This window comes from Halichoerus grypus, chromosome 6 (assembly GCF_964656455.1).
Source record: "Halichoerus grypus chromosome 6, mHalGry1.hap1.1, whole genome shotgun sequence".
NCBI classification, from domain to species: domain Eukaryota; kingdom Metazoa; phylum Chordata; class Mammalia; order Carnivora; family Phocidae; genus Halichoerus; species Halichoerus grypus.
Window position 1 is genome coordinate 84,867,621 of NC_135717.1, and position 18,834 is coordinate 84,886,454.

The window sequence follows — 18,834 nt, forward strand, 5'->3', positions numbered from 1 at the left end:
ACATCATGTTTTTGATGTAGTGTTCAATGGTTCATTAGTTGCATATAACACCCAGTGCTCATCACCACACGTGCCCTCCTTAATACCCATCACCCAGTTACCCCATCTCTCTACTCCCCTCCCTTCTGTAACCCTCAAATTGTTTCCAGGAGTCCAGAGCCTCTCATGGTTTGTCTCCCTCTCTGATTTCTTCCCGTTCAGTTTTTCCTCCCTTCCCCTATGGTCCTCTGCACCATTCCTTATGAGTTATCTTTAAAAAGGTCACTAACCCAAAGTAAGGAAGAAATTACCCTCTATTGTCTTTCAGACTTTTTATGGTTTTCCTTTACATCTACATTTTGATCAATTTGGTAATTATTTTGATGTACAGTGTGAGGTTCAGTTCCAACTTTTTCCACTTCCAGATGACTAGCTGTTCAAATATCATTTATTACCTCATTGCTTTTTTGGATGTTGTTTATATCAAGTACTAAATTTCCATGCATACATTGGTTTACTTCTTGTTTTTCTCTTCCATTCCTTCAGTCTAACTATCCAGTTGTGCAACATAAACAAGCACCCATTTACATGATCAAAAATTTTAATCTATTCTAATATCTGGTCATGCTTGCCTTCTTTCTAATTCCCATGCCTACTTTGGTGCTTTTGCTTTTTAGAGTTTTCTTGACTTCTTTTACCATAACCTTTTTAGAGTCAGCTTATTTCCAGGATAAAAGAAAATCTGTTGTTGGTTTTATTGGAGTTGCATTAAATTAGGGAGAATTGATGCTTTTATAAAATGTTGAATTTTCCCATTTAATACATTGCATGTCTATTCTATCTGTCAAGTCTCTTTTGTTTCCTTCAGGGATATTTTAATAAGTTATTCTGTTTATTCTATTAAGTTTATTCTGAGTTATTTTATTTTATTCTTTGTTACTACTAAAATGGTATCTTTTATTATGTATCGTAAGAGGTCTTTTATTTTTCACATGAAGACCATTGATTTCTGAATATTCATTTTACATTTTGCTGACTTGTTTTATAGGAATATTTTAAATGATTCCTTTGAGTTTTCCAAGTATACGGTAATATTGTCTGCAAATAATGACAGTTTTAGACATATATTTTTCACTACCATTTAGGTAGAAAATTCTACAGATTGTAATTGCACAGGAAAAATTTCAGATTTCCGTGATGTGCGTGAATGTGTTCTTTTCTCTATACTCATTAATTCATCATATTTACTGAGTACCTGCTATATGCCTGGCAATGGAAATCATCCTTTTAAAAAGCAAAGGGAAGAAAGAAGCTGGGTTTTGTTTATGCCTCGGAGGAAAAATGCTTTATTCATTGTAATTAAGATTTGTTGGTATTATCTGATTAGAAAAGGGAGAGAATGCTGTAGTATAAAATTTCTAAAGAAATATTGCTGCGTCTTTGGGGTAAATACCCAGGAGTGCAATTGCTGGGTCATAGGGTAGCTCTATATTTAATTTTTTGAGGTACCTCCACACTGTTTTCCAAAGTGGCTGAAAAGACACAGATGTAGTGAAAAGAAGGGCCATATGCACCCAATGTTCATAGCAGCAATGTCCGCAATAGCCAAACTGTGGAAAGAGCCGAGATGCCCTTCAACAGATGAATGGATAAAGACGATGTGGTCCATATATACAATGGAATATTACTCAGCTATCAGAAAAGATGAATACCCAACTTTTACATCAACATGGATGGGACTGGAGGAGATTACACTAAGTGAAACAAGTCAAGCAGAGAAAGTCCATTATTTGGTTTCACTTATTTGTGGAACTTAAGGAATAGCATGGAGGACATTAGGAGAAGGAAGGGAAAAATGAAGGGGGGGAAATCGGAGGGAGAGATGAACCATGAGAGACTAAGGATTCTGAGAAACAAACTGAGGGTTTTAGAGGGGAGGGGGGTGAGGGGGTGGGTAGGTCTGGTGATGGGTATTAAGGAGGGCATGTATTGCATGGAGCACTGGATGTTAGACGAAAACAATGAATCGTGGATCAGTACACCAAAAACAAATGATATATTGTATGGTGACTAACATAACATAATAAGATAAAATTAAAAAAAAATAAAATTCATTCCTAAAAAAAAAAGAAACATTGCCACTTACTTTTGTGGTATAATATTTGTAATGGATTCAGTGTTAACAGCTTGCTACATTTCATAAAGGCATCAGTGGGATGAGTAGACATGGGGTAAGGATTCACAATTGTCTAAACCTATAAATACAATATTTGTTAAAGTTAAGTATAGTTTAAATTATGTTCTTAACACTGAAAAATAAAATGTAAAATGTGACTAAGTCATACTATATAGTAGTGAAAATATTTGTGTATAATCTTACACATGTGAGTAATCATTAGGCAATATTGTTAGTATTAAGAAAGGTAGAATATATTATGTTTAAAGTGTGGGCCGTGGAGCCTGACAGGGTTCAAATCCAGGCTCTTTCACTTACAAAAAGATTGATATTGGGCATGTTGAAACCTCTTGGAAACTGATATCTTCATTTGCAAAATAAGGAAAATAACAGTACCAATCTTACAAAGTTCTTCTGAGGATTAAATGTGTTATTAAAGATAAAGTGAACAACCTTTGTTACATAGTAAAAACTCAATAAATGTTAGGACATGTAAGGGGAAGTAAGACATGGGGTGTAAGCAAAGTAAAACTCTTTGACCTGGCCTCAAGTCTGCTTTTGCCAAAGGTGGTGATTGAGCAATCTCTCTGGTTCCTTCTATGCTTATACATCCTATCTCTGAAGTTAGACTAATTGATATTTCAAGAAATAAATAGAATCGATTGTTTAGGAGAGCAAGTGGTCATTTGCTTGGTGCCAGGGCAGTGATTTTCATCGTTCCAGGAAGGAAGAAAGAGAATCGGTTGCTTGCTTTGACTTGGACTCTGCCTAATTGGTCTGGAATTGTGCAAATCAGTACAACAATATTTGATTAATCTAGTCCAATGCAAACACGGGCAGATTTCTTCCTTACCAAACCCTTTCACTGCGACCAAAAAAAAAAAAAAAAAAAAAAATCCACGGGTAACTGAGCTTTTAGAAAGCCAGGCATTTTTCTCTGTAAACTAAAGATTGTATAAATAAGAAAGCATTTATTTGGGATTAGAAAATATTCTAGAGTTACGAATGACTCTTTGTTGAAAGCCTCTTAAAGATATGAATGGTATATGTTTTTTTTTCTTTTGTCTATTGACCTGTGATATCTTTAAAGTATTACAAAGAAGTAAAGAGAGAAGCTACCAATCTATTATCCTGCATCCAACAAAAGAAATGGAGCATTTTTTAAATTGTGAAATCCTTATTTTTCTAGATAGCCCTGACCAAGAATAAGTGTGCTTTTCTTTTTAATCATGGTCTCATTTTGAAGAAATAATACAACTACACAAGTTAATCCTTTGTAGAGCAAAACTGGTGATGGTCCAGCCAGGCCAGTCACTCAGTATTACCTGTGAATTCTTCTAATTTTTCAAAGTTCTATCTTATTGCATCAATAAAATTGAGAACATCACATATGATTTCATTCCACATCTCTCACAAACTTTCAAATACATTTGAATCCATTTTTCCTCAACTCCTTTTTTTTTTTATGTCAGAAGATTAAATGTCCCTCCTTCATTTAAGGTAAATTCTTCTTCCACCTATATTTTAGATCCCATTCTATCCATGTCTTTGAAATCTTACTTCTTAGACAATTGGTCCATGGCTAAAACAAGCTAATAATTTGAACCAACTAGTTTTTGCCTCATTGTATCTGTAAGAATACAGTCTTGATAATGCCTTTGCAATATACAATTGAACAAAAAATGTTACCAAAAGTAGACAAAAATACTTCCTCTTTTAATATTTAAGTCAAATCACATTCACTTTCCTCTGTATTACAGTATCTAGGACTACGGACTTTAGTCTACTTATGAATATTATCAAGAATAACCCTGAGGCTTGAGGTGCCTGGCAAGAGGAGCTGACCTTGCACGGAGCTAGTGTAACTGATGGAGGTCAAGACTCTAAACAAAGGTTGTCTGTTTCTTGGAAGATGTGGAGAACTGGCACTCTTTGCTTTATACAGATTTCATTTACATAACTTTAGAATAATGCACATTTTCTAGTTAGAACTTGTTTTTATTTTTCAAGCCCTAATTTACAATAACAAAGTCTGAGCTCAACAAAAGTCTGCAAAAAAAGCAAATGTATTTTCAAAAAATGTTTGCTGCACTTAAAATCTGGTGGACTTCTTTCAGTTCCTCAAATGGAAAGGTCTTTTTCCCATGCTATGCTCTATAATGAAGATGCTTTTATTTTTCATTTCTTGGAAAACCTCTATACTAGACCACAGGTATAAGATAATATATTAGGAAACAAAATCTTCAAACTATCATAATTCACCATCACTTTTTTTTTTTTTACCCATGGCACCACTTATGATTTCTCCTTCATATTGTATTGCATTTGAAATTGATGATTCAGTATTTGCTGTCTCCTACTTAAATGCAACCTTAATGAGGGCAGAGACTTAAAAACTATGTCTTCTTTTGTACTGTATTTTCAGTGCCTTAAACTGAAACTTGTAGTGTATGGTAATTGCTCAATAAATATTTTTTAATGAATGAATTATGGTATATAATTATAGTATAGTATATAAATATATTATGGTAGAATATCATTCAAGTAATGATTGTGAGTCTGATTTTTTAAAAATAATTACTTCAGCTTCTTTGATGAGAATAGGTTTTAGGGATCCAGAAATGGAAGCAGGTAAACCATTAAGGATGTTATTGGAGAGATACGAAGAGAGGTAATGTAGCTTTGTGCTGGCATGGTAGTTGGGAAGATGGAGAAGAGAGGAGATATTTGGAATATGTTATGAGAGGGAAAGAACCTTAACTTGCTGTGAAGAATAAAAGAACATGAGGAATAAAGAATGAATCCTTTATTTTAGCTAGTGCTACTGAATAACTACTTAAAACCAATTTCTGAAGTGGAATATGAATGAGTAGAGAATTAAGAGTTCTACTTTACATGTGTTGTGTATAAAATATGAACACTTTTTTTTCCCCTCAGACATCATGTGGGAACGTCAAGTAGACAAATGGATAAATTGGTCTGGAGTGCAGGGGAGGGATGGGAGCTAAAGATATAAATTTGTGAAGTTTGTGCCTGGGTGGTATATAGCTAATATTCATATCAAATATTGGTCAAGCTTAGCCAGTCAGATTCTTTTAGGTTATTAAACCAATAGTAACAGTTATATTTATCTTAAGGCTATAAAAATTAGTTTTTATGTACTTCTATAGTAAGCAGATTCCCTGGAAGTTTCTCTTAAAATATTTTTGATATGTCATCAAGTGGGACTTATAAAAGGTCCAAACTCATAATTTTTCTTTTGAGTTTTAATATATTTTCATAATGTATCTGGATTTAAAATATAAATCCATTATTTTAGGTCAAAATTTTACTGAAAAAAGTACTTTTTGGCAGGGTTTATTAGGGTTTAAGAACACTAATATCTATAAATCTCAGTGGACTATACACCATGCTTTGACCATAAGAATTTGTACCTCCCCTATTCTTGTCAGATTATTCTAAATTAAAAAATACTGTAGAGTATCAGATATGTTCCATGGACTTACCAAAAGACTTGGAGAACAAAAATGAATACATGATCCTAGCTCATGTTGGCTTAAAAACATGAGCCATTGAGTTCTTTATTATTGCAGTTATAGAATTTTCTTGTTACTGTTGCAATTCCCATTATAAAACTGAAGTACAGATCTCTAAACACAGTATTGGCTTAATAAATGTTCTAATCAATTTGAATGAAAAATTTCCCATATATTCAATTCTGTGTGTTCTCCAGCCCAAGTCAACAAGATGAAATACATCTGGGGGTGATCAATCCTATCCTAAGTATCTAAATGAAGAACATGAAGCATTTAGGCTAAAACTCATTCTGCTGGGTTTATTTTTTGATGTACCTATAAGACTGTCAGTCTATACCATAGTTTTACTAGCATGTTCCAGAAGTAACCCCAAGAAGAAAATAATCCTGTGAGATTATGTTTAGGATGAATAATTCAATATAAATTTTGCCAAAATAATATATTAAGTTTAGGCAAATAAATATATTCAAGTTATCATAATTAGTTCACTTAGCAACTATTTTAGGATTAATTTATCCTGGAAGATCCATAATGAGTTATTTTATTATTTTTTTAAGAGATTTTATTCATTTATTTGATAGAGACACAGCGAGAGAGGGAACACAAGTAGGGGGAGTGGGAGAGGCAGGCTCCCCACTGAACAGGGAGCCTGACACGGGGCTTGATCCCAGAACTCTGGGATCATGACCTGAGAGGAAGGCAGACGCTTAACGACTGAGTGGCCCAGTCGCCCCCATAATGAGTTATTTTTATATGGAGATGAAGAAGTGAACTACTTTTAGCTTCAATATTTTGATAGTGAAGAATGCTGGTACATCAGTGAAGTAAAAAAAAAAAAGTGTGTAAGTGAACAAATTAAAGATATTTTGTTGAACCAGATGTGCCACGAAGACTCAACTGGTATTGAATACTGTCATTCCTAGAGATAACTCTAGGTAGTACTTTCTGTATAAAGTTGTGAATTGCAAAGCCATCATTATCAGAGTGAAACCAGGACTTCTAATCACAACTGATCACAGAAGTCACACAATAAAGATTTTGGGGCTCCTGGGTGGCACAGTCGGTTCAGTGTCAGACTCTTGGTTTTGGCTCAGGTCGTGATCTCAGGGTCTTGAGATCAAGCCCTGAGTCAGGCTCTGCACTAAGCATGGAGTCTGCTTGAGATTCTCTCTCTCTCTCCCTCTTCCCCTCTCTCTAATGCTCTCTCTTTCTAAAATAAATAAATGAATCTTTTTAAAAAGTCACACAATACAGATTTTCCATATTTTTTAGATCTAGTTTTATTAGCTCATTATGTGGAGAGTAAAAACTTGAGAAGCTCAGAAAAATGATCCCAGAAGAGCCAAGCAAAATCTCTGTATCTAGTACACTATATTATAATAAATTCTTTTTACTTACATAGAATATCTTTTTCTTTAAATATGAAAATCTGTAAGTCTGTATGAGTCAAAGCAATGCAAGTTGAGAAAATTACTGGTTCTGCATGCACTAAATTATAGAGGCTACCTGTATATAGAGAATTATCAATGTGGTTGAATATGGTAATTAATCTAAGTGATTAAACATTTTTGGTTCAATGCTTACAGAGAAGCATGATTTTGTATACAAGATAATATGATTTATCTTCTCATTAAGGATATTTTTACACATTATTAAGATGGCAATTTCAATATAATATTAATATTGCCCTGTATTATCAATGTAACATTTTTTTTTAAGATTTTATTTATTTGACAGAGAGAGAGAGAGACCACAAGCAGGGGGAGGGGCAGAGACAGAGGGAGAAGCAGGCTCCTCACTGAGCAGGGACCCCGATGTGGGGTTCAATCCCAGGACCCCAGGATCATGACCTGAGCCAAAGGCAGATGCTTAACTGACTGAGCCACCCAGGTGCCCCAATGTAACATTGTTATATGGTAATATAATACAGAGTGTGTCTTATTTAATGTACTGTGTTAATTATATTTTAAGTTAAATTTAATTTTTAGTTAAATTTATCTTCTATTTGTATATATACACATATATATATATTTATATGTGTAAATGCATACATAGAAATTTATTAATAAATCCTTTACTGCAAATTTTTGCATAAATGGTACACATGAGCAAAATTAGAATTTTTTTCTTTTTCTGTAAAATGACTGTTTTTCTGTGTCCAGATAACAAATGCTCTTTTTGTTTACCAATCTATTCTGTTAATCTATTCTGTTAAACTTGATCTTGATGTATTTTAACAAAATTCCTTTTTTAAATACTAAATGTTCCTATTCATCTTTGCTTCTTGTTGAAATGTGTCTTTAAAACACAGTATTCTATTTATCTCTTGTTTCCTTTGGCAATAGTCAATTTTGCCTTTCTCAAATTTAGGTCCCCAAACAGGAATAATAGAACTGTTGAGATCTTTTTATGTATAATCAATTTTTGGGTCCTGGAAAGGCCCCCAGATATCACATTTATTCCTTTATTTTACTCAAAGAAGTAGGGTAGGAATAATAAAAATAATCAAGTTTGTTTGTCAGCCTCAAAATTTGATTATTTCACACTACTGTGAGAATACTTTGTTTACCGAACTTAAAAGAACTGATAAATCTAGAAGAAAGTGCATCCTCCTAGATTTACTACATATAAGCTAAGTATTATATTGTGAATATGTTACAATGATTGTAAATAAGGATTATAAAAAAAAAAAGCTTAAAAAAAGGACACTCATGTTTAAGCACAAAGACTGGTATTATAATTATTTATAAAAAGCTGTTGTTTCTAGGACCTTCCTTTAAAGTACTCTTGTTGATTGAAGGCACTTAGAGTTATATTAAAGTCCTCCTATTTGACTCTTGTTAACATAGCAATCCACCACTGTAACATGCTGAACCCAGAAGTGCTCCTTCCTCTACGTAACAAAACTCCCCAGTGGTTTAATCTCTGCTAGAAAATGTTCTATGCTTTACACAGGCCTTTTGTGATTTCCTTGGATAATCCTGATTTAATTTTATTTTATAGTGGTTTACACTTAAAAACAAAAACTTGAAATTATCAAGCAAGCTATCCAATTACAGATTTAAATTCAATCTTAGAACATGAACCACTTCCTCAATTTAAATTAATCCACACGACTGAGTTAATTATCCTCATCTGTGCCTTCCAGGTTAAAAAAAAAGATAAAGATCAACATTTAAACAAATAATGATCATGTTCTAGTATGCCTGGTCATTATTTGCTTATTTTAAGAAGTACCTTTCACTGAGAATGTTATTAAATACCTTTGTAAGGCTTTACTTTTTACTTAAAAATTATTGTTCTTATCCTCCATCTTCAGTGAAAAGTAGGAGAACAAATGGAATTAAAAAACCGAAAAGTGGCAAAGCTCTCAGAGACTCTAGAACTTCCATGGCTGAAGGAATTGCCATAAGCCTTGATGATACACAGGATACAGACTCTCCCTTATAGATTAATAACAGGCTGCCCCATATAGTAGGTACTTCCGTATTATGAACAGATATAACTAGATACAACCAGTCTTATTAAATGGGTACAAACAGTTTTTCTAAAATAATCACTCAACACATCCTTTCATAACATGAACATGGAAATTTAGTCTTCTCAAAGAAACACTATAAAAAAAACCATCCCTGTCTTTTGAAGGAAAGGATCTAACCTGGTACCATAACAACTAGCATTGTAGTAAAACTCCAAAGTTGGTCCTTGGATTCATGTTTCCCACTTAAGAAGACAGACAACAGGGCGCCTGGGTGGCTCAGTCGTTAAGCGTCTGCCTTCGGCTCAGGTCATGATCCCAGGGTCCTGGGATCGAGTCCCACATCGGGTTCCCTGCTCGGCAGGAAGCCTGCTTCTCGCTCTCCCACTCCCCCTGCTTGTGTTCCCTCTCTAGCTCTCTCTCTCTCTGTTAAATAAATAAATAAAATCTTAAAAAAAAAAAAAAAAAAAAAAAAGAAGACAGACAACATCTTCTCTTGACCCCCAGATATCATCTTGTTCTGATCACTGGTATCCACTTCACTGGGGGACTTTAAATTGTAGATTCTTAAGTGTCCTTTAAAAAGAGGCAGCCGCAGGGAGTAGAACGCTTCCACACAAGATGATAGAATAAAATTAATTTTTTGATTCCCCACCATCCTATTTCTTTCTGTTTTCTCTTTTCTAATCTTGCCTACTGTTGTATTTTAACACCCCCTACTAACTGATTTCCCAACAATCTCCCCCAGGGGGTCTTTCTCCATCTTTTTACTGTTGACACACTGTGGCCTTCTGTCACTCAAGGAAAAACAAAATTTTCTTATGCATTATCTGACCATAGCTACCACTTTGAATGAACTGACTGGCAGGTCTATCATTCCCCATCTGTTCCTGCTGTCAAGCATCCAATAGCTGTTTCTTTAAAATAGGCATTCTCAACAGGGGTGACACCTCTAAGAGAGCAAAAATAAGTTCTTATGGGTTGAAAATGTCTTACTTTTTTATGTATAAGCATGGTTATACATACAGTGCATAAACAGGTATACAGAATATCTAAGTCTACAGTATTAAAATTTCTTGGGTATGACAATTAGAAACAAAATGCCCAAAAGGGCTCCTTAGGGGAACAAAATTGAAGAAAGATTGAGAAACATTGTGAAAATATTTCAAAAGGTAGGTTTTCTTTTGCAGGTCTTGTCTGGTACTTAAACTACCCTTACATTATTAATTGTAACTAATCTTCTGAAAATTGGGCCTTGAGTCCCCCACCCGGTCCCCAACAGAATGCTTCTATTGAGGTCATTGTATTTTTAGCAGCTAAATCCAGTCCGTTGGAAGTATACTCATTTCAGAACTATCATTAGTAAAATAGTGTCTCTTCTGGTTTCTCAGAGACATTCCGGGAATGATTTGACTCTACTCAGAAAATGTGACTGCCTTAAGGGACCAATGATTGAGTCACTCCTGTTAGAATGAATGATACTTATATTACCAATGGGGACTGTGCCCATCTAGGGGCTACCACTGCTCAAATGGACATCACTTCTGCTCTTCAAACTCAACAAGGGGCACCTGGGTGGCTCAGTCGGTTGGGCATCTACCTTTGGCTCAGGTCATGATCCCAGGGTTCTGGGATGGAGTCCCACATCGGGCTCCTTGCTCAGTGGGGAGCCTGCTTCTCCCTCTCCCTCTGCCTGCAGCTCCCCCTGCTTGTGCTCTCTCTCTCTGCCAAATAAATAAAATCTATTTAAAAAAAAACAAAAACAAAACCTCAACAAACCATTTTAAATTCACAATCAAATTTAGCATGGCCTATGATTTCCTGTTAAGGAACTCCCAAGGCGGGGTGTTGTACCATAACAAATCTTCCTTCTGTACCTCATAAATACAGTCAAGTAAACAGCCCATGACTAAGCTAACAGAAAAAGCCACCTGGCTCTCTGAAACTGACCTAGAAGGATATTGAGACACGTTTTAAGGGTCTGGGTTTAGTTATCTAGGTTCCTGCTTTGTTATCTATTTCAACAACTATTACAGTTTTGCTGTTGGCAGATGTCTGTGTTGGCAGTTGACTGCATTTTACCCAGCGTCGTAGATTTCACCGCACATCCATTATTACATCACACGATTCCACAACTTATAACAACGGCATGAAGGAGTAACTCTCATTTGATGGCAAACAACATTCTCTAGAAAATCTCCTGATTCGCAGAATTTCAGCAATTGTGAAGACCTGGGTATCACAGATTCATGTCCTATGGCTTGAATTCATCTGCCTTTAACCAAAAGTAGGGGATTAAGATAGAATAAAGCATCCCTGACGACTCTTAGCTGGTGTTCCTGCTGAACATAATAATTTTAGAGAATACAAACATTACCCAAGATCGCTCTGGGATCATGTCGAAGTGAGACAAAAGCAAGGCCACTCCTACTCATAGTATAGACACAGACCAGAACCTTGTGCAAACTACAAAAATAATCAAGTATCTCCCTCTCTCAGAGACATATGTGACTCCAGCTTCTTTCTCAATACAGCTCAGGTCTTGCTACGTTCTTCCTGCCTTCTACATTACAACTACTGAAAAACCTTCAGCAATTACACAGGGTTACACAAGTGAAAGGAATCTCCAAAGAGCATACCTAAATAGAGTTTTTGATAAAGACAAAAGATCTGTGTCCACAGGAGAAAGAAAACACAGGCAAATATCACCAAGGTCCTAGATACCCCTGTACATGATCCAGGGTCCTCTTCCTTTCACACAGACATGCTTTGTGTCTGGAACATGAACTCCTATGATGTGCGTATAACATCTTGGTCTCAGGGAAATCAAGGGACAAATCTATTGAGGGGTCTTTTATCGCCCACTGGTCGCAGAGCAAAACCTGCCTCTGAAACCAGGTTAACCCAGTACAGAACATCAATCTGTACATTTTCAGTGAAAAATGGAGTCGAGCTGATGGAGGGCACATGCGTGTGCTTTTTGGCATGTTAAGCCTCACATAATAAATTATTAACTAGCGCATTTATTCAGGCACCCCTGGAGACAATCATAGAGCTACCATGAAACAGCTGCAAGTTAGCCCTATCCCTCTACAATACTCAGTAATCAAATTGCCCTGTGGACCAAAGCGCTAGTTTCTGAAAGCATTCAATCCAGAGCCAGACCATGCTTGGACCCTCCCCCAAATCACCTAGCACAAGGCCAAATCCTGTAACAAGCTCTTCCTAATACTCTCCTACTAAAACATTCCACTGTGAAAGATAAAGTTGACTTACAGTTGAACTGGACAAGAAAAGCGATAGCCTATCTCTGAGGACTGTTGGTTGTCTGTCTTTTACTCTTGGCAAAGATAAGCACAGTGAGATTTATGACGCGCTGTTTAAACTTCAAAACTCCCATGGTGACCCCTAGGGCTAAGTTTGTTGATGGTTTTCAACTGGCCACAACCAATTAGGCAGCCGGACTATAATGTGGCCAATGGGGAATAAAAACCCAGATGGGAACTTCTGTCCTGAGCTTTCCCAGAACTACAGTTCTTTGCATAGATATTGATAGTTCAGTTTAGAAACAGAATGCAAACTATGTGTGAATAAGAACCCTGGGGTGACTGCGCTCGGAAGTCTCCAGGATCCCAAATGTTTGCTTACATACTCTTTCTCTGGCTGCCTTGCATCTCTGCCTTTTACGTAAAGGGCTTATGTAAGTAGGCTCTGTGGAGTCTTGGAATTGCTCAAAAATCCAAACTGTCAAAAACCGTGCACCCGTGGATTCCTATGGTGTGGGTATCCCTTGCTATAGCACACCATCAACCCAGCTCTAAGTCTGATTTGTTCTTGTCTTAAGCTGGCAGACATCGATTCGGGAAATCAAGGTAGAAGTCTCACCACTAAGGTAGACAGACATAGTTTGTATCAGTGGAAAACAAAGATCTATACTACATTTTACCTTTTTTTTTTTTTTTAAAAAAGATTTGTTTATTTATTTTAGAGAGAGAGAGAGAGAGCAAACACAAGCACAGGGCGGAAGGGCACAGGGAGAGGGACAGAAAGTCTCAAGCATGGAGTGTGGAGCCCTCTGTGGGGCTCCATCTCATGACCCTAAGATCCCAACCTAAGCCAAAACCAAGAATCAGAGCTTAACCTACTGCACCACCCAGGCGCCCCTACATTTTACTTTTTGAACAAAACATTTGGAGAGAAAACAGATGGGGCCATAGTATATGGCTATGTTTAGAAGAGTACAGTAATGTATCATCATATGTATAAAAGAAGGCCTAGAAAAATGTTTGGGGTTAGGGCTAAGGAGAACTGAATTGCTCTGCATTAAAAAAAAAAAAGTGTTAAATTTTTTTCTTCTTTCTTGTTCCCGAAAGACAGTAAATTGGACAGCTGGAAATGGTGCAGCAATCTAGCTAGCTAGTGGCTAGAGATGAAGTATAAATGTAGCCAAAAAACTATTCTCTTCCAGAACCCTCAAAATATGAAGAAGAATAAAAAACAAAAACAGAAAACTTGCATGAATATGGAAACTAGAGACAGTGTCTTCCATGTATAAATGAGATATAGTGCAGGAGGGTAAAAAAAAAAAAAAATTGATGCAAAAGGGAAGATCTTGATCTGATGGTCTCTATTTAGAAGAGCACTAAGCCCAGGGGAAATGTTTACAAGACTCTTCCATAAAATTCCACTAATACTCCTTTATTTTAGCATAAAGAGCAATTAGGTCTGTCTTTGGATTTAGCTGACACAAACTGAAAGTCAGCATATAATTAAAGCTCTCTCTTAAGAGAGACCGATGCCTAGTAATAGCCTAGTTTCTTTTGGAAACTCCTCCCACGGTTGTCATGGGGAGTTTTTGACCCTACCAGGTGTGTACTGAATAGTTGGGGCAGCCTTTCTCCAACAGGCGGGGCGGTACCTGATATGCAAATGCATTATAATGAGTCTAGGGGTTACCCTGGGACAGAGGTGGAAGAAGAGAGCGCATGTTCTGCACCTGTGGTTTTTGATCTGCCAGGCCAAGGTCTTGGAAGGCGCAAGGTCAAGATGTTGAGTTCCCGGGCTCATACGGTGTAGTTTATTTATCACCGTCGTCCTTGCCTCCGCTCGTTTCTCTATCATCGCCCTTCAGGGACTTGGGACTCTGCCTCGGGGCCTTCCTTCCACTGCTCCTGACTAGCTTCTATCTAACCGATTCAAGAAAGTATAGCAGATAATATCTTAACTGCAAAAGAAAAATCACCATTTGACACGCTTCCTCTTTCCTGATACCTTTGGTTCCCTTGCCTCGAAGAGCAGCGCCCTTTGTGGTTTTCCTTTTTCTCATTAGTGTCTTATCCACAGTCTTTGTTGATTCTTCTACTTCCATTGTTCAGGACCAGAGCGAGGTCCTGGCCTCTTCGCTTCCCTTTCTCAATGGTCTCATTTAGTTCCTTAGCTTTATACGCTAATAACCCCCGTATTTCCGGTTGCACCCAGAGCCCTCTCCCTAACGCAGAAGGTGCGTATTGAGTTACATACTAGGAACCTTTAGTTGTAAATCTAAGGAGCATCTGGGTCCCACCTGTCCAAAACGGACCTCTTAATCTACCCCAAATCTGCTTCTGCTCAAAGCCTTTCCCCATCTCACTTGATATCAAATCTCCTTTCTATGCTCTGGCCATAAAATCTGGAGTCATTCCCAACTGTCCTCTATCTCTCACATCCCATACCAATCTTCCAGAAACCTTATTAATTTCACCTTTAAAATATATCCAGAATCTAAGCCCTTCTCACCACCCCCACTGCTGTCACCCTCTCTGAGCCACCATCTTTACCTTCCTGCGTTGTCACAGCTGCTGCAGTACCTGTCCCCTTGCTTCTGTCTTTGCCCTCCATACTCTTTTGTCAATACAGAAATCACACTGAACACTTAAAACTAAAAATGGAAACCAGATCAAGCCCTTACTGTGCTCTAAACCCCACAGTCACTTCCCATTTCCCACAGAGGAAAAGCCAAACTCCTTACAATGACCTACAGGTTTTACGTGATCTTACCTTGTTATCTTGCTGACACCAGTTCATTGACTTAGCTCTAGCCTTCTTGCTGTTCCTGGAACATGAACTTTTGTTTTTCACTGGCTCTTCCTTTTACCTGGATTTTACCCGGATCTGCTTTCACTGTGATAGTCTCTTGCCTAAATGTCTTATCTCCTATTGTCTTCAAGGTTATGCTCAATATATCTGACCTTGACTATCTTATTTAGTAGAGCAGTCTACACCACCACCATCCCTCAAATCCATCACCCTTTGTTTCCTTTTTTCCTTCTTTATTATTTATTACCTTTTACACACTTACTATTTTTTTGTTATACTGAATATAATGGAATGGAAACTCAACGAGGTCTGGGATCTTTCTCTTACTGTGTTCACTGACATAACCCACGTGACAAAAATTGGCAGGCTTCTAGGTCAGCCACTATTTCTTCAATGAATAATTGATTCTGAACTTTAATGTACCACAGTGTAGATTAAGAATATCTACAGAAATGTTTTAAAATATATGTGGAATGTATAGAATCAAAATTACAGTGGGAAGCTTTGTCATACCAGACTCCTTATTCCATAGATTCACTTGACTAAAGACTCATTAGGATATAACAGACTATAGTACAAATAATAGGGCAGATTCATGAGCTTTTTAAATTATGCATCTCAGAGAATACACCATTTCTTTTTCAAAAAATACAAAGCATAAAGTTAAATATATTGTCATTATTTTAGAAACCACTAAAACATTTTAAACAAAAAACTCAATGCCTGGAAAAAAGGAGATCACTCTTCTAAATAATTCTTGAACTGAAGAGAATTTCAAACAATAACTACAGAGTATTTATAATAAAGGATATTGACAGCATTACATAATCCTAAGTGTAGGATTGGGGCCACCTTCCTATCCAGAAAGAATATCATTGTCTTGAGTGCTGTTATTATTGGTAGATAAATTAAGTATCCAAGAGTTTTACTCACTTATTCAAGATTATACAATTCTTGTGGCTGGATTAGGACTTGAACCCATTTATTTTCTCATTGCATGACCTATATGACATTTCTGTTTAGAAAAGATTTTTAGAAAAAAATAATAGCTCACCAACAGTCTCTCAGAGCTTCTATCTCATCTCTGAAGCAAACAAAACATAAAAAGTAAGACATGACTTGGGGCTGATATTAAAAATCATATAGTGTCCACATGTAATACCGAGAGAGACAATATTTTACAGATTGAAACATTTTGTTGAAAATGTATATATGGTAATAGCATAAACAATTAGGATAGGAACTCCTTTAGACCAGGAATTTTTTTTTTAATTGAAGAAGGAAGGGGTTCTAAAGACATTTTGGGAAAATTTGGATGCAAAATATTTCTTAGAATATACATTGAATAATTTTTAATTTGTATAGATCAATTTCTGTGTGCAACTTACTTTCAAATCATTCAGAAAAGAGGGTAATAAAAAGCAAAAGAGAGGTAAAGTTCATATGGAAAAGTTGTAATAAGTATTAGATCTAGGTAAGGAAAAATACTGGTGTTTACTGAACTTTTTTTTTAAATGTGACACTTTCCCTCTATAAACTGCACTTTTATTTTTTTTAAAGATTTTATTTATTTAGGAGAGAGAGCAAGAGAGGCAGCGCATGAGCAGAGGGAGGAGTGAGGGAGAGGGACAAGCAGACTCTGTGCTCAGCCCAGAGCCCAACCAGATTCCAGGACCCTGAGGTCATGCCCTGAGCGGAAATCAAAAGTCAGAGGCTTAAGCTACTGAGTTACCCAGGCGCCCCCAAAACTGCACTTTTAAAGTTGCAGTTAAACATGATGGTCACAAGGTGGCGATAGACTCACTTTTGAATTTATTTAGGGACACTCCTTCAGTGAAAGGAGCATCCAGAAAAGAACACTTCTTAAACACAACATCTTCAACTGGAGAAATGTGTAAAAATCTCGGGAGGTAAGAATCACTGAGAAAATTCACACTTAAAATTGAATAGTTAACATTCACATGGGCATGCTGGAAAGTAGAAGGACACAGAAAAAGGAAGAAGCAAGGACTGATTGGGAGAAATCTAGTATTTAGTCCTGGCTCAATTAATGCTTAATTTGTGACCTTACCCAAGTCAACTATAAGTAGCTTTCACATGTAAAATGAAAAACAAATTAGACTCTGGGATCTTTCACTTTCTTTCCAGCTGTAAAAACAATCTTTTCCCTTTTTGGTTCAACTTGAATATGGTAAGTCTCTAATAATGAATTCTTTCTTCTTAGTCCTCAGAGACATTGACCCAGGAAGCAAATGCCTGATAAACTCAACTGACATTCTGTTGCTGTGACAAGTTTCCTATGGAGAAAGAAACATAGTTCCTCTTAAGATATATACAAATATGATTGGAGATGCCATAAAATATTCCTGTGCACCATATCTGTTTGTAGCACATGGATAGGTGTTTCTGAAAACATATATACAATTACTCCTCTTCTGCTCCTATGCATTGCCATCCCATATGTAAGCAAGGTGGAGAGAGTAAAGCAACAAGGCTATGAGGGATGAAGAGGCAGTGGGCAATAGGACATATGATAAAGATCTGGAAAGATTTAAATGATAAATTCTTTGATGCGAAAAGGAAATAGAGTTGGTTCTGAATAAATTATCCTGTGAATTTCATCTTTCCCATACTGCACCAATTCATCTTGTTCATGACCCTTGCTAACTTTCTGACATGCCGTACCCAGGAGGCTGGTGTCTTTTTACTGTTTTCTGGTAGCTTCCAAAGCAACCAGAGCTTCCCTCTTTTACCATATCCACTGTTATCAAAGTATTTGCAACTCTTTTCCACCTCAAAACCAAAGCCCATTCCATAGGAAAAACAAATTTTCAAACTGATTGACAAATTTTATTGATTAACAGTCCCTTTTATCTACCCCCCTTCTAATTTTGGGGGATAAAGTCATAGAATTGTTGAATCCTTCCATTGGAAAACGTCTTTGTGGACATTTAGTACCAATATCCCAATTAATAGAAGAAATTTCTGCACATACTGTGTGAAGTATGGTACAACCAGAAATCATTTTAAAGGGTTATATGTAAATTGAGCAAAAAGAAATAGCACCAGTTCTGGTGTCCCTCCATTGTGCCCATGCCCTTTGTAATGGAACTTGGCACCCTTCTAATTAAGATCAGAAGTCTACTACCCCTGCTCCTTGAATCTGGGCTAGTTTTTTGACTTGATTAGTCCTACAGATGTGGGGAGAGTGACAGAGTCCACTTGGAAACCTAAGCCCCTCTACCTCTTGGAACTCTCCCAGCTACCATCTGAATAACTTGAGATAACCTGATGGAGAATAAGAAATGCCTGGACCTGCTAGCCAAGTGGACAGTGAGCCAACTGCCCCACAGGTGACTAAGGTCCCCCTAGCCCCGTCAGCCTTCAGCTGGTCGGTCAGCAGCCCACAGATGCATGACTGAGCCCAGGCAACATCAGCTGAACTAGTTTCAGTAGAAAGTTCCAGCTAACCCATGGTCTCATAAGCAAAACTAAATCATTGTGTTTCAGTCCACTGAGTTTTGAGGTGATCTGTCATGTTGGAAAACTTAACTGACTCAGGTAACAAGTACAATTGTACTTGTACTTAT

At 36.8% G+C, this 18,834-nt stretch overlaps 1 protein-coding gene across 1 annotated transcript in view; it reads right to left on the minus strand.

Moving 5' to 3' along the window:
• The window catches only part of LOC118519673 (ovostatin homolog 2-like), a 76,269-nt gene extending 61,732 nt beyond the window's left edge, over window positions 1–14,537 (minus strand). The window contains exon 1 of the mRNA XM_078074155.1: window positions 14,441–14,537. Coding sequence (XP_077930281.1) covers window positions 14,441–14,537 — 97 coding nt within the window. The remainder of the gene's footprint in view (window positions 1–14,440) is intronic.
• Between the last annotated feature and the right edge of the window lie 4,297 nt (window positions 14,538–18,834).